At 39.7% G+C, this 16228-nt stretch overlaps 1 protein-coding gene across 1 annotated transcript in view; it reads right to left on the reverse strand.

The window, feature by feature from the left end:
* The window catches only part of CD109 (CD109 molecule), an 86658-nt gene that overhangs the window by 55705 nt on the left and 14725 nt on the right, over nt 1-16228 (reverse strand). The window contains exons 3-6 of the mRNA XM_050894440.1: nt 13184-13212; nt 9255-9485; nt 8984-9109; nt 109-148 (exon numbers count right to left, since the gene is read on the reverse strand). Of these exons, the coding sequence (XP_050750397.1) occupies nt 109-148; nt 8984-9109; nt 9255-9485; nt 13184-13212 (426 nt within the window). The remainder of the gene's footprint in view (nt 1-108; nt 149-8983; nt 9110-9254; nt 9486-13183; nt 13213-16228) is intronic.

Raw genomic sequence — 16228 nt, forward strand, 5'->3', positions numbered from 1 at the left:
TCTGGGAGTATTCAAAAGGTTCGTGCTAGGCAAGGGAAGCTAGTTTAAATTAATGGAGAATCAAGTACCAATTTTGGTCACCACTAAATGGCCTTAAGTAATACTTACCATATTCCATCACTTTAAACCTTTGATAATGTACTTGACCCTATTGAAAAAAAATTGTGAGAAAATACATACAATTGTGGTTAGATGAGCAAATTTAACATACCTTCTAGGCCAAATCCCACCCATATTCAAGTTAAATTACAATTTCTGACATGATGTGATTTTAAATCATGGCTCAGCCCTTATCAGCTCCTGTTACGGAGCTCCTGTAGGAACCAGTAGTATGTATTTGCACCACAGAAGGACACAGAAGCTTACGTGGCAGATTGTAATATATATAATGAAGAGCTTGTGGAGCTTCTGATCTGCAGACATCTACATATGCCTGGTTTCTGTATAAAAAAACAAATATCTGAGCTAGCTAGAATAAAACTACCTAGCATAAGTACTCACACTTATCATGATGAACCATGACTGACCTACCAGCAGTATCTTTACTAGCTCATTTAAAATTAACTCAAGTATCTCTATACAAAAGAGAAGCTCCTACAGCGTCTATCTAGAGGACAAGACCATTTCAAAAGCATGTATAATCTTAAGGTTCTTCATTTACTCAAAAGGCAGCTAAAATTTTGTTACAGCCTACAGCGCATACTTACTTCAGCAGAGATACTCTTGGGTTATATTTTCCTGTCTTGTTTATTTGTTAGTTAAAAATCAGTGGAAGAAATAAACAACTATACAATGTATTGTTACTTGTGTTCTCTTCGATTTTCCTATTTTTCTAATTTTTCTCTTATTTCCTGATTTTCCTCATGAGGGAATCTGAAAGCATATTCTGGCATATATTTGAGATATGGTACATCAGGCCATATATGGCACATCATTGGGAAATCAATTTTAAATTTTTTTTCACTCTCTGAACATTAAAAATTCAGCAGCTATTTTTGTTCTTCGGTACAATGACAGCTGACCAAAAAGTCATGGTAGTAAGACACATAAATTTTGCTTTTTGTTGTCTTACTTGATTGTTCTTCCTTGCTAAAGTGCAAGTAATTCAAGTTGTGCCAGGGGAGGTTTAGATTGGATATTAGGAAAAATTTCTTCACCGAAAGGGTTATCAAGCATTGGAACAGGCTGCCCAGGGAAGAGGTTGAGTCACCATCCCTGGAGGTATTTAAAAGACATGTAGACGTGGTGCTTAGGGACATGGTTTAGTGGTGGACTTGGCAGCGTTAGGTTTACGGTTGGACTCGATGATCTTAAAGGTCTTTTCCAACCTAAATGATTCTATGCTTCTGACGAAGCATGTACGTCATTTGTCTGCAGGCATATAACTCTCGTTCAATCATTTTCTTACAGCATCATACCAAAAGCTGCTATCAGCAGGGAAATGCCATGAGGTGATTTACCAGCAGCGCCTAGAACTAGAGCTCTGAATCTCAGCTGATCTGCTTGACACAGGGATTACACTGGAGCAATGATTTTCCAAGAGGAAAATCTGAGCTCAGCTGGGCTGGAAGAATGGGCTGAGAAACGAAAGGAGTCTCCACTTCCCAAAGGACAGGAAGGGAGAGGCTCCTTTTGAAAGCCTATTTTGCCTCTTCACTTAAGAGTCTTCTGGGAAGTAGGGGAAAGATCAAGAAAGACAACAGTCTGTCACTAGGAGGTGGCTATTTTGAAAGGTTACTATCGCCAGCTGCTGCTCTATTGCATGATGAGGTTACGTTGATGTGGAGCTCAGAAGTCTGATTACTTTGATTATTCCTGAGAACAGTGACACCACTACAAGTTATCATATGTGCTGGAGTATCTCAGTGAACGTGGTTTGAAATGTGGGGCAAAGGAGACTGAATATGGATAACCAATTGTCAGGTAGCATCAAGATATGTCAGATGGGAATCAGCATCTGTGGCACGAGGGGATAAACTGAGAACTCCTGGAGGAAAAACCCTAGGACCAGGATCCATGTTGGAAACAATTATAACTGATCTCTCTTACCTGATCAACGACTTTGCAATTAAGCATCTCAGACCAAGCCCCTTATACCTCTATATTTACACTTTTCCTAGCAAAAGACTTCTATCAAAGTAAAAATCAGATTGCTACCAATTTCATTATTAAGTCACTGATCACCAAAATAATTGCTGTATTTATATTCCTAGGTTTGAAAAGATATATGCGGAATCTGCTATTTTCACAACATTTGTGCAGATCATAATCCTTACAACAGAAAATGCTACAGCACGGACATGCAGTCCACAATCAGATTACTATCAGGTAATCTTAGGAACAGTTATCTTAGGAAAATGACCTGTAGTGAATTTATCATCTCATGCCTGGTTCTCCGTACATCTTTTATTTCCAGTGTTAAGCATATATATGTCACCCTTGCCATTAAGCAAACTATGAACAGAACGTTACCCCAGCTGGCAGGATGAAAAAGCATCTCCCTTGAAAATGAGATTTTGTTTCACATTACCTTAGAAGTCAAAAAAAAAAAAAAAAAAAAAAGCTAAGAGAACTGTAAGCAGTAGAAAACAGAGATTAAAGTGAGACTAGCGCTCTTGGCTGCACCTTCTCTAAAATGACAAACTTTATGAAAGAAAGCAAGCCGTGCTTCACAGGGCAGGGAAAGGAAAAGACCCTACTAGGTCATATTATTGATTTGAACACCAAGCCAGATTTTCCACTAACACACACTTTTCAGCCAAACTGGTTTGGAATAGGACAAGTAACAGCACTTCAACCACTCCATATCATTTTAGTTCCCCAGGGCAGGGCTGTCTCTCTGGCAAGCATTGTTCAAATATTTTGGAGTGGAAGTTGTTAAACCAGTTCGCAGGAGTGGTGGCTTTTGAGACAAGCAGTTAGTTATATATACAACTCAAGAGAGAGGGTTGTTTGTTTTTTTTAAGATAGGAAAACAACACCATGCCTATTCCACTTGTTTCCAAAGCTGCTTTATTCTAGTACAGTTCTTGTCTTCCAAGTCTTCTCCTGCTTCTTAAACACACTCGCCCTTCCAGACTATTAGCGTTTTGCTCTAAACTGCAAAACATCTATTACATTCTGTACACATTGCCCAGAGTATTAAGAAAACAGTGCCAAAAAGACATCCATATAAGTATTCTGAGATCGTGAGGATGATGGAGCCTTTCTGCAGTTGAGCCTTAGATGCTGTGGATGCTGACATCTAAGAATCACTAACAACTACAGTCCGGATTTTTCTCTGCTGTGATGAACCAGTCCTGTTTGAAGTCATTTGGGTCTAATCCAACAACTGAGATCACACGAATTGTTCCCCCAAATTTTTTTTCTTCTTCTTTGGCAATCGAAAGTCCCTGAAACGAATCTGGCCCAGGTCCATTTCCTTATTTGTTTCTCACATTTACGTGCGCCACAAGTTATAGCATCGGAAAGACTCTGGGTGTGGTCTCGGGGCTTTGCCCCAAAAAGGCGCAGTGCTGGCACCGGCTGTATTCCCGTGGCTGCACCGCCGCCTCACGGCCCCTGTCAGAAACACTCCTCTGCTTCTGCTTTGCGGCTAAAGAAAATAGATTTTTATCTAGACAGAATTAACAGAAGCATTTCATGACCACTTTCGTGCTCTATTTTCACATGCAGGAAATATACAGAATTTTATTTCGGGGTTTGAATTCCCAAACTTCTGTTCAAATCCACCAGCACAGTCTCCAGAAACTAGGTGGAGTCCCACCAATGTCACCAGTATTCACACTATCAGATCCCAATTAAATATCAGTGCTCATTTGCAAACTACTGAATACACAGCCAATTCCAAAGGTTTTACGTACAGTCTGATTTTGAAGGAAGGTGACACTTTTTTTAAGTAATGATATATATAACCTCAAACTCAACGGATCAAATGTGAAATTTGTAGCTGACCTAGCAGTAAAACATCACAGAATTCACTGTGGATACACTGTAACATACATAAAACATCAAAAGTTAAAAAATTCAAAGTGTAAAGTACACAATCAACCCCAGTTGATTTTGAAAGGTGCTTTATAGCTGAAGCTTTTAAAAAAATATAATACTCTTAAAAAATATTTTAGAAAGCCCTCGTTGCACCTGAAACATTACTACTCTTCAATATTTGATCATAAATTTCCAAATAACAACTTCCATAAATTAGACTTATAACTAGGAACAACTTCTGGTTGGAGATGCCTACTACTAAAACTCAGCAACTAAAAGCCTTTCAGCAACAGGCTCCACAACAGGAAATATAAGATATCCAACTAAAATACAAGGTGGAGACTTGGGAACCAGACTGTAATTACTCTGTCTTGAGTTTTCTTGGAACAGCTGTACTAACACCTGAACTCTTATTAAAAAGTACTACAGGATGTTTAACAGCAGCAAGCAGCCAGAACCTGATTTAAAACAGGATTCAGAGGCAGTACTTCCAGGAATCCAAACTCGATACACTTGGGAACTTATCTGTAACCACTAGAAGGGAAATGTTATTTACTGACTTAACACTCTTTAAAGACAAGAGGGAAACCTGAGATAGAAAGGCTGGACAGCTGACTATTTAACTAGAAAGCTCAGGTCATGGCATGAGGATACCTAAGTCATGCAGAGATCAGCCTGGGTTTGCCATCTGAAGATGTTCCTAAAGCCCTGAGTAGATCCATAAGCTGCACTGGACGCCATGCGGACCCAGGGCTAGCAGTACTAGTTAAGGATAGGTAGGCATATCTATTAAAAATGCCTGACATATACTAAGTATTCCTTAGCAGTAAATCCATGCAACTTTATATATGACAGAAAAAAACCTGTATCCCCTTGGACAGCAGAACAGCTGCAGAACAGTGAGGAATATCCAGGCAATAGCTAGGAATATCCACTCGGAGTGATCCGGGTCACTCACTAGCTTTCACTAAACACCAACTAAATCTCCACCACATCACCTACACAGAGACATCCACATGTCTTAAACCTCAAACTGAATCCCATCCCATATGACCTTATATTTCAGGGCGTAAGCTCACTTGTAATCAAGAGACTCAAAAAGAGTTTCCCATCAGAAAAGTTCTTTTCCTTTATTCTGCAAGGCTTCTTGCATGTTTCATTAATCCAATGGTATGACACACGATCAGAAAAATAACAGTGTGTGAGACAACCTACTAGACAGACCTAGTGTAACAGTGTGACTATTGCAATAGTTATTTAATTTACTCTGCATATGACAGCTTTATCCAATGTCAGATGCTGTGTAGGCACATGCTACAGAAATAATTCATAATGCTCTGTCATTATATTCTTTTAACATAGATTTTGAAAATTAAAGCAGAGCAGGTGTGAACAATGGAGGAAAAGGAGTCTGAAAGTAAACAACATAAGGTTCTATGTGTGGGGCTTGGGGTTGCTGTTTTATTCCCACAGGATAAGTACTGTAAGAATAGCCAGGTTTTTCTGGACCCCAAAGCCTACAACTTTTTTTTTTTTCCATAATATACTGTTCTTTTTCTCCTCTATTTTAATTTTCAATTCAAAGAGTTTAATGTCAGAAGGAACCGTTTAGCCTGACCTCCTTTTATCCCAGGTTTGGTTACCCTAGTATTCAGCTACTCCAGCAATCTGCATTATTATAATGCATCTTCCAAAAAGGCAACCATTCCTGGTGCTAAAACACCAAGTAATAGAGAAGCCCTCACTCCCATTTGTTTGTTTGTTCCAGTGATTAAGAGCCTCATTGATGAAAGACATATATATGCCAAAGAGAATTTGCCTGGCTTCAGTTTCTATTAGTTGGTTCATACCATGCCTTTCACCACTAGATTAAAAAGCCTTTTAAAACCTGTAACAGCATTCACAGACTGTAATCAATAAATGCATTGATTCATTTGATCCCTTGATATACAGTCAACAGATGGGACTTCTGCAGTCTCCCACCACGGAGCTTTCTTCCCCAGCTCCATCCGCAAACTCTGCCATCAGTTTATATTAGAAAAACCCTGGTTGATTGCCCAAAAATCAATCCCCCCTTCTTTTAAAGACTTTACATACATTGCTGTTTTTCATTAGGATTTTGTAAAATGAAAAGCCTTTACAAAAATCTGTTACATCAGTAAATCTACCTTATTAACCAAATCCATAATAGCCTTAAAGAATTTAATTCTTTATCAGTGGAATCCCAAATCACCTTTGTCATTGTTTTTCTCATGCCAGATGACAGGTCTATGGTTTACCATGTTACCTCACTTACTCTTTTCTGTTAAGGACATTCATCTTCTGATGGTCTTTTCAAATCTCCCCACACTGAGATTCACTTAACCACTCAGAACCATCATCCCTATTAAATGTTTCCATCTCTGCCACATAATTACTGTTTCCTCATGTTACTGGGCTCTGCCACCGGAACTCCTTTTGTTTCTAGCAAACTTTAAAAACTCTTTCATACTTTTGTTAACCATCAATTTTTCCTTGGGTTCTTTAATTTTCCTACAAATATGCAAGAGTTCAGACTTTCATTTATATTGATATCTATCTCCTAGTTCCTCTTTTTTCCACTTATTAAATGCAGTGTTTCTTAAATATTAACGGTTTCCTCTGTCAATGAAAAAGAATCCCGCTTCTGTTCTGCCCAAGTTTATCTTTTCCCAAGAGAGCACTTCGTTAAATGTACCAAAAGCGTTTTGCAGTACTTTCCACCTTGAATTGTCTCCTGTAACAATGGTGAACAGAGAAAGATATCCTAGAGTGATGAGCATTATCCCTGCCCTTTGATATTCTTCATGCCGCTGAAGCATTTAGAGCTCTATTAAGAACCCCAAACACTCTATGCTAAAACCCTAAGTTTTAAAAATTTAATAGTAGGGAAAATGAGACGAAAATATGATAAAGACAACCTAGGAAAGGTTGTACCCCGGTAGATCTAACATGAAGGCCAATGTCCAGTCTTTGGCAGCAGAACAAGGTTCAACACCCTGCATCAACCAGGGTAGCCAGCAGTGACACTGTGTCAGCTCAAGCCTCAGGGCTTTCTAGTTAACAGTTCTTAATGGAGTGTACTTCTGTGAATTTGTCCAGGCATTTTTTGATCCCACCCGAGTTTTCAGTATTCACAACACCCGCCAGTGCTGTGCTCTATAGTTCAGTTACGCTGTTTTAATTATTTTGAAATTGCTCTTTACCTCCTTCACCTGGTGCCCTCCAGCTATGTATTGGAAAAGACAGTGAACAAAATGTTCCCCATTTACTTTCTCCTTATTACTCATGACTTAAGAGACATTCCCACCATGTCATATGTTTTCCAGGCTCATTAACCTTCTGTGGTAGTACTGAATGGCTAAAATTTAGAATACCATCAACTACAGTCTACTACGATTTCAATTCATTTGTCTGTTTTCTCACAGCTGTTTCATTAGCCCAGATGAATCTATAAGGCATTTTTCTTTCAATTTTACTTTTTTTTCCCCCCCTTTTCTTTTTGGTTTTGTTTCAGGAGAGAGTGGCACTCATTTTCAGATCCTGAAAACAGCTGCTGCAATTCCTTTAGCAGTGTCCTCCTGACTTCAGATTACTCAAGACTTCGCAGAAAGCCCAAGCAAAATTTCACAAATGCTTTTTCATCTGGCAAGCAAGCTGTTGAAGGAGCCCAGCACTGTCACCAGCCTTTGCTCCCATGTCTGAGCCACACTTCCCCACCTCCTGAAAAGCACCTATGCAGCTGTGAGTGGGGCTGTGCTGTCAACCAGATCAGTGAACTGGTCTGGGTTAGGCAAAGAAAAACACAGATATGCTTTTCAATCTGGGTCACTTCCCCAGCGTGCTTTAGATCTCAGCCTTACTACAGCTGCCTCAGCGTGACTGAGAAGCTATTGAACAGCAGTGCAGGGATGGGAAGGAGCGGCCGAGCTCAGGGACAAGGGCAGGAACAACTGAAAACATTTTTCCCATCAAAGACAATAGTAACGACTCCACACCCACATGAGAACGCGGTCGAAAAATCCAGTCCTGACACTCACTTGAGCACCACCCTCACCTACCTCAGCCTATAGAAATCTATCAAGCATATAACTGGTACTGGTAAATATTACTCCCAAGTAATACATGATCACATGAGTTTTTCTGCTTTCTACCCCATCATCTCCCTCATTAGGGAACACTAAGCAGTCCTGTTTGTACTTGCTAAATGTCTCTGAACAGCCACTGCAAGCCAAGTCGGAAATGCAGTTCCCAAATTACAGGCACTTAAAGCAGGCTGAATAAACCTGACACACAGTTTTGAACAGCTAAACCTCCAGCTATTTTTGCAATATATTCCACAGTGTATGAGGAGTGTACAGCTGAAAGGACTGGACTGATAGAACTATTACCAATAGCAACGTGCAAACTAGATCATACCAGTTTTGTTATGCAATAGTTCTGCTTTACTATTCATCCTTTCTATTCTGCATAGTTATTTTTTCCTCAGTAACTCCCAGTCATTGTGAATTGCTGAAACACCCCTAAAACTAGGCAGAGATTTGTAAATAGTCTTTGATTCCACACCCCTTGAGACAGGGACTGGCTGCACAGCAGGGCACAATGAATTTCTGTATATTCGCTTACAAAATAAACATAAGGGTGTTTCACTTCAAAAAAAAAAAAAAAAAACTCCATAAGATCTTTCTTTTATATTAATATTAAAAACCCTCACTTTTTAAATAACATTTGTATTTCAGACACAAGACCTTAGGATAAAATATGTATGCTTTTTTTTATATCTTTCCTTACAAAACCATATACTACTGAAAATCTTGTGAGGTTTGCATAATATCTTGGGTTTGCCATGAGGGAAGGATTTGCTCATCTCATGGTCCATGCTTATTTCTGGTTTTGCTTCATCAAATTAAACACAATTTTATTCACATCTATCAGGAGAAATGAAATCTCTCTGCGATTTGGCAATGTTAATACTCACGTTCACTTCCACCTCTATGGACCAGTCTCCTAGTGGAGGATTCATTGATAACTGAAATTTTTTGGAAACTACGCCCAAATCACCCTCCTCCATCAACCACTGCTGAATCAGTTTCTTCCGAGGGTCCTAGAAGAAAAGTCAGGCTCCATGTTAAATGCAAGTGGTCTTGCTAGCAAGATTTAGGTAGCAATATGTATGATCTTTATTTGTCACATAAAGTTGGAACATATGACAAATTCCAATGTATAACTAGGTTCCTGTGGACACTTACTCGGATATATATATTCAGAGACGCCTTGTAAGGTTTGAGATCAGGATAGACGGTGACAATCCGAAACATCACGTCTTGTCCCGGTTTATACATAGATTTATCAGTCTGGATGAATACGGAGATGCTCTTTGACATGTACATCAAGCTGGTACGGTTAGAGAAGATGCGCCGGCCATCAGCATGGCCTTCCACCAGTAATTCATAATTCCCAGAAGCACTGTTCAAAGGCAGCTAAAAAGAAAATAGTGACTCTCTGTTAACTATCCAAAATATTCTTGAAGATACTATTATTCCAAAAACATTTGACATAAAGATCTGACATATTCCTGAACTTGTCAACTTATGTAAATTCTCAAAAAGAGAAAGAGGATTTCAGGGCTTTAAAGTGTCATTTCAACAATTACCTGAAAATGTGTTAGTACAAGCATCTTTTCAACATATTTGCATCTAATTTTCAGTAGTAATCATGTTTTCAACAATGTAAGTATCTGTATTCATACACCATTCATAGACTCACACACTCACACACACACACACATACATTGTGCTCTCTCTTTTCTTTTCACAGCTATTTAGAAATTTCTTGGGTTTGATTTTGGGGGCCAATTTTTTTCTGACTTCATCACTTTTTGGTAATGAATTTTCCAAAAATAAAAGAGCTGAAGAAGCTGTATGTGAGCAAGATGAGTAGGACAGTAAGAAAACCTTGCACTTCTTTTTACAAGCTTTAGCTCCATGTCCTATGGGGTAGAAAAATCAAATTCAGAATGAAGACCTCATGAGGTGAGGTACTGTTTTTCAATAGAAACCTCACTGATTTTGCCTCATTTCAGTTTAATGATTCATAATTACAGCACATATTGTGACTCATCTAGAAAGTAAAATAATTATTCTTCCCAAAATATTAAGGAATAAAGGAAGAGACATTTTACATGGTTAACTTATTTAGGATAGACATTGAAGGCTCCTTCAGTGCTGGCAGTAAACACAGACAGATATCACTAGCAAGGAAATTTAGACCACCTAAGATCAGAATAACCATGCACAGGTCTCTCTGTCTCTCCAGTGGACAGAGGAAATCTAGAGCTCATAATTCAGATGCATCAGTTCGTTTCCTAAAGTTAGGTGGGAGGAATCCCAGCCACAGGGGTCGAAAGGCTCGAAGCAGAGCTGCTGCAGCACAAGGGAATTTCACCTCGAGCAGAGCCTACACAGACAACGAATAACCCCAGGGACATCCCAGCCCAGATGCTGGCTTCTGTACCACTGTCCACTTAGGAGTGTCTCTTTGAAGAGGCAAAAGGGTTTTAACACAACACACAGCTCGTTCCAACAAGTAGCCCTGCTAAAAAGCTTAAGAGTCACATGCTTCTGTTTGCAGTCACAACGGTAAATCTGGAGTAAAACCTCTGAAGTCAAGACAATTAAAACAGACAGGCTTGCATTTTTCAGCATAACATATGGAAATGAAGCACTCCTCTTGCACTGGTAATGAAAATTACAGCTGTTAACTCACCAGGCACAGCACTTCAAAAGTATCCTACCAAGCTCTATAATGAAAGGCTGTCATGCTGTCAAAACTCATTTTAAGAGTGCACAGTGAGGTAACGGAAATTCCCAAACAGGGAAAAATGTCACAGGGTGACAAATGAGCTGGATGCAAATGTCTGTATCGAATATGCTTCCTTCTCTGTGTGTTTACCTATCAAGAGGAATCAAATACAATTTCATCCCTCTCTGTTGACTTTCTGTTTTTAAAAATAAGCCAGCAAAAAAAAAAAAAAAACAGGAAGGGGAAAAATAAACAGGCTCTCTTTTTTCACCCACAAGCAGACATATGATGACACAGGAAGAAGAGATTCTTCCTTTAAAATCTGGACTTATATAACTAAATTTTAGGTACAAAGCTCCACACTGAAATGGATTCTGCATTTTCTTCAACTGCAGGTTTTTGTATACACATTGCCAAGAATATATGATTCACATATTTCAACACTCTCCAACTTCCATGCCAAGTATTCTGGAATATATTAAATATGAGGAACAGCCTTAGTTACTGAATCTGTCAAATATTACCTCAAAATTAATTCATTTACGAATATTATCATTTACTAAAGAAGGTGTATTCCCTACAAAGCAGACAGGATTCCCTACAAGAAGTCCAGGAAACATTATAAACACTCAAAATCAAAATGGGGGGAAAATAAGCTTGTTTTGTCTCATCATAGCAGTGAATTGTGCTCTTACAGCATTATTTTAACATACTTGCAAGGCTCGCCTTTGATTTCTTCTTTAGAAGTCTGTAAATGCTATTTAGAGACCTCAAATATTTTTCTGTATCTTTTTCCTATTATGAATAATGATAGATAGCATGGGTTGCTCCCTTGATTTTCATATTTTTTATATTTCAAAAGATCTTTCCTTCCTGCAACATGGTGACAAAACTGCCTGTTGTACCCTTCTTGATGTAAAAGCCAGAGGCAATGAAGTTTGCATTGCCACGGCAGTGTATTAGGACAGCTGAGGTGCAAAGTAACCCACCTTCTGGTTCACACATCTATGCTAACAGAAACTGCACTGACACAGCACTTCCAGAAGGTCATTGCTACAATAAAGGTAACTATTTACCTCAGCCCCACCAACTCCTTCTCTAAAGGGTTGTTTCTCAACCCAAATATGAGCAAGGCAGCTTTTAACAGTAGGTAGTAGGAACTTGCTGTGAAAATATTTTATCTTAGTCAATACATCCCCCAAGTGAATGGTATTACTATCCCCATTTTGGCACTCCTAATGTAAGAGAGAAAAAGGCCATCTCACGTACTTCTCCTGACCGCACCAGCCACCGTCACGAGCACCTCAGACAAGGAAGCTACTGTTTCCTCAGGAAAAGATGACGGCTGAAACCAGAAACTCATTACCCACCTTCTGCTACCAGCCAACTACACTTTGGGCAAAACATAAGTCTACTGTGGCTACACAAATGAAAAAAACATCTTACTATTAAAAAATGAGTCAATTTTCATCACTTCAGATAGTGGCGAGAGAGGGAGGAATTCACCTCGCCTAGTTTTAGGTGCTTGAACACTTTAAGATCAGGTCAGATTATATTAAGGAACTTGTTAATTTAATCTTTTTTTTTTTTTAACTTAATTTTCTATGTTTAATAATTTACAGTTCATACAAATGCATTTCAACCTAGTAGTCTTCATAATGTTGAGCTGCTCATTGTCATTGATTATCCATCTATCAAACATTTCCAGATTATTTCATCAGATATCCAGTTTATTTGAGATCAGAATTTAAACCCACTGGATTTAGGGATACTCAGACTTACGGATGTTTAAAAAAATAAAGACTTTGGTAAAACTTTTTTCCTGACACAAATACATAATTCTTCAGGTCAGATTTTCAAGATGAACATCCAGGATTATAAATTCAGGATTCATACTCAACACACAGTTTGATATTATACATTTTTGTTGACTAGTTAGCTTATTATGTACTTTCACTGAATGTGCATTTCCAAATCCTTAAGAAGACCGTATATAAATACATTTTTATTTTAGTATTTCTCAATTATTGCTTTGCACAATTCTTTCAGCTCTTATTAGCCCTCATGGTGTGTCTGAAATAGAGATGTAGGTATCAGCCAGTCAAAAAAACCACAAAGCAAAGTTCTGTGTTCAAGTTTTATGATAGCTTGTGCTGATGCCGGAAATCAGCTCCCAAATCCTGTAATTACTTGGAACAAGCTGCAGAGCACTTGATCTGAAAACTCCTTGGCTTATTGGTCAATAAATACATTCATCTGAGAATGTGAAAATAGCTAGGATCACATACAAAATACATCATCTCATCAACACCAACTGATGAAAAGTTACAGAGAGTCAACATTTTCTGAGGAAGGAGGAAAGGAAAGAAATACTTACTACTGGAAGAACAAGAGTCCCAAAGGAATCTGAATAAAAAAGAAGAAATACCACACTGTCAGAAACCTTATAAAAACTTACCAAAACATCAACATTATCAGGTTAATTAGAAGAGCAGTGCTCCTCCCCCATTCCCACACTGCCCATAATACCCATCGGACAACCAAATTCCCTTGATGCGGCTACTCGGGAGCTCAGGGCACATGGACCATCCAGCCAACACACATGCAATGGCTGCGACCGGCTGGCCAGCATGCATACACTTATTGGCCAGCTGATTGCTGCCAAACACCGTCTGGACATGAAACTGAAAAATATACAGCCTGGAGCACCTGCTGCATTAGTCAGTATCGACATACCATGTTTATACTTCATTCAACATCTCATTCCCCTCATTTATTCCTCCCAAGTCCTGTCAAGGCCACTGTCAGCCACCATTAGGTTATGGAATAAGCAGCTCATCTCCACAGACACATGAAGGAGCACGAAGGAAGGATGGCAGGTAGGGGAATCCCAGTAACACCAAGCCCCATGCCAGGGGAGCACTCAGCCCATCACACACCCATCGCCACAAGCCCAGAGGCACACCGGCAGGGGGGAACCCCAATACCCCAGTCAGAGACATGATCCCCCCACCATCAGGCTACCAGATTCAGCAACTCCCTAACAATCACTACCATCCCAAATCTGCTAAATGAACCAGCCAGAGCAGAACAGCCCAGAAAAACCGAAATGCAGTGCTCCACTTAAATAATGGTCTGAGGGTGCCAACAGTGTCCCAGCTGGGAGCTACCTGAACAAGGAGGGTATGGTTTGGCACTGCTGTCCTTGAGAACAACTCCCCTCTCGTGTACCACTGCCCTAAGACCAAAGCATCCCTCTGCTTCTGCAAAGAAGTTGATTCTGCCACTCCTTCACATGTAAGAGAAACCCAGAATATTTTGTATTAATCTCCTCTGCAGTTTAGTAGGCGGCTACTTTTTGTAGTCAATTTATCAAGATTAACAACTTTTCTAGAAGGAATAAAAAAGGAAAAGACTTTAAACTACACGTTGTTAGAGAAAGGCAAAATGGCAAAAAACTGCCTTAATCCTGGCCATTCCCTCTAGCGGTAACCTCCTACCCAGTGGTTTCACTGCTATGAAACAAAGCCAGCAGTGTGGAAGTATGTCTATGCCAAGCCATTACCTCTACAACAACCTAAAGCTACTTCTTCACTGCGCACCAGCTCTCAGCCTCCTCTTCACCACATACATCCACTCCAGCCCTTCCTCCCTTACATGATTGATGGAAGATGTGCAATACCTTTTGCAGGGCTGCAAAAGTATGAACTCCAGTCTACAGCAACATTACTTCTCTGTTTGGTGGGGGCTGACATCCATGTTCTCCACTTGAACATTTTCCTTTATATTCACATAAACTGAAACACCTTTACAATCTATTCAATCCCCTACTCCACCCGAGTTATTATTTTCCATTGATTCTGCAGCTCAGATAAAGGCTAAAATTTTCAAAACCATGCATAGGATTTACCACCCTTAACCAAAGGAGCACCCAGAATTAACCATCCTCACACTGCATTACATCACCACGGGAATAAGTAACCAACATGTTAATGTATGTGGGTTAATATAACTTCTTATTTTAACTATTTTAGATAATGTGGCCTCAGATATTTTCAGAATCCAAATAAATGTGCTGTTAAGCTCGTGGATATCATCACATCATGGAGCCGTTAGTGCCACAGCTTTTATTTTAATTATGAAATGTATTTTAGAATAGAATAGAATAGAATAGAATAGAATAGAATAGAATAGACTATTCCAGTTGGAAGGGACCTACAATGATCATCTAGTCCAACTGCCTGACCACTTCAGGGCTGATGAAAAGTTAAAGCATGTTATTAAGGACATTGTCCAAATGCCTCTTAAACACTGACAGGCATATCACTGGACACCAGGGAGAAGAGACCAGCACCTTTCTCTCCACTTCCCCTCCTCAGGAAGCTGCAGAGAGAAATGAGGTCGTCCCTCAGCCTCCTTTTCTCCAAACTAGACAAGCCCAAAGTCCTCAGCTGCTCCTCATAGGACATTCCTTCCAGCCCTTTCACCAGCTTTGTTGCCCTCCTCTGGACGCATTCAAGGACTTTCACATCCTTCTTAAATTGTGGGGCCCAGAACTGCACACAGTACTTGGGGTGAGGCCGCACCAATGCTAAGTACAGTGGGATAATCACCTCTCTTGACCAGCTGGTTATGCTGTGTTTGATGCACCCCAGGATGTGGTTTGCCCTCTTGGCTGCCAGGGCACACTGCTGACTCATATTGACTCATATTTTCTTTTGCTGATTCCATTCAGTTAGACTTTTTTATATCTCCTAAAAAGCAATGGGTTTATACCTATCTTTTACTCATTTGTTTCATGGAGTAAGCAAAAAAAAATTAATTATTTATTTAGTTTATGTCCTTCTTGATCCTGGACATAAAAGCATTCCAAGATGAAACAATCACTTGACCTTTGAACTCCAATAGATGTTAATTTTAAAAGTCAAGGAATTCTTTCCTTTGACAGTGGCAAACAGAAGGAAGTCTCGATCAACTGAACACAGGTTGTCCCGGCTGCTGCCAGAGTGCTAAAGGAAAAATCCCATCCAGCATGTATCATCTATTCAAATTATAAACTGGGTTAAACCAGATGACTCACATCCCACAAATGAAGTTTGTGGGTAGCACACTCCAGTACTTCATTCTGGTATTCAAAAGCTTAACAGGGATGGGTGGCATCGGGCCCTAAGCAACACAGTTCTTTCCACAACATGTTTATGCTACTGTTAAAGCCACAATTTTTTTCCTATCATCCCTCTCTCCTCTTCACTCGAGAAGCAGCCCATGCAGTCGTTGACTCTGAGCAACCCCACCAGCGTTTGAGGTTTTCCAGACGGGAGTCTCAGGCAAAATACACACTTCTTTTCTCAGTAGTCAGCAGAGAGGGCATCCTGTCCCACTGCACGGTGGCAGGGAGCCCCACACTCGGCCAAGCTTGCTT

This window comes from Gymnogyps californianus, chromosome 3, assembly GCF_018139145.2.
Source record: "Gymnogyps californianus isolate 813 chromosome 3, ASM1813914v2, whole genome shotgun sequence".
In the NCBI taxonomy this organism is placed as follows: Eukaryota; Metazoa; Chordata; class Aves; order Accipitriformes; family Cathartidae; genus Gymnogyps; species Gymnogyps californianus.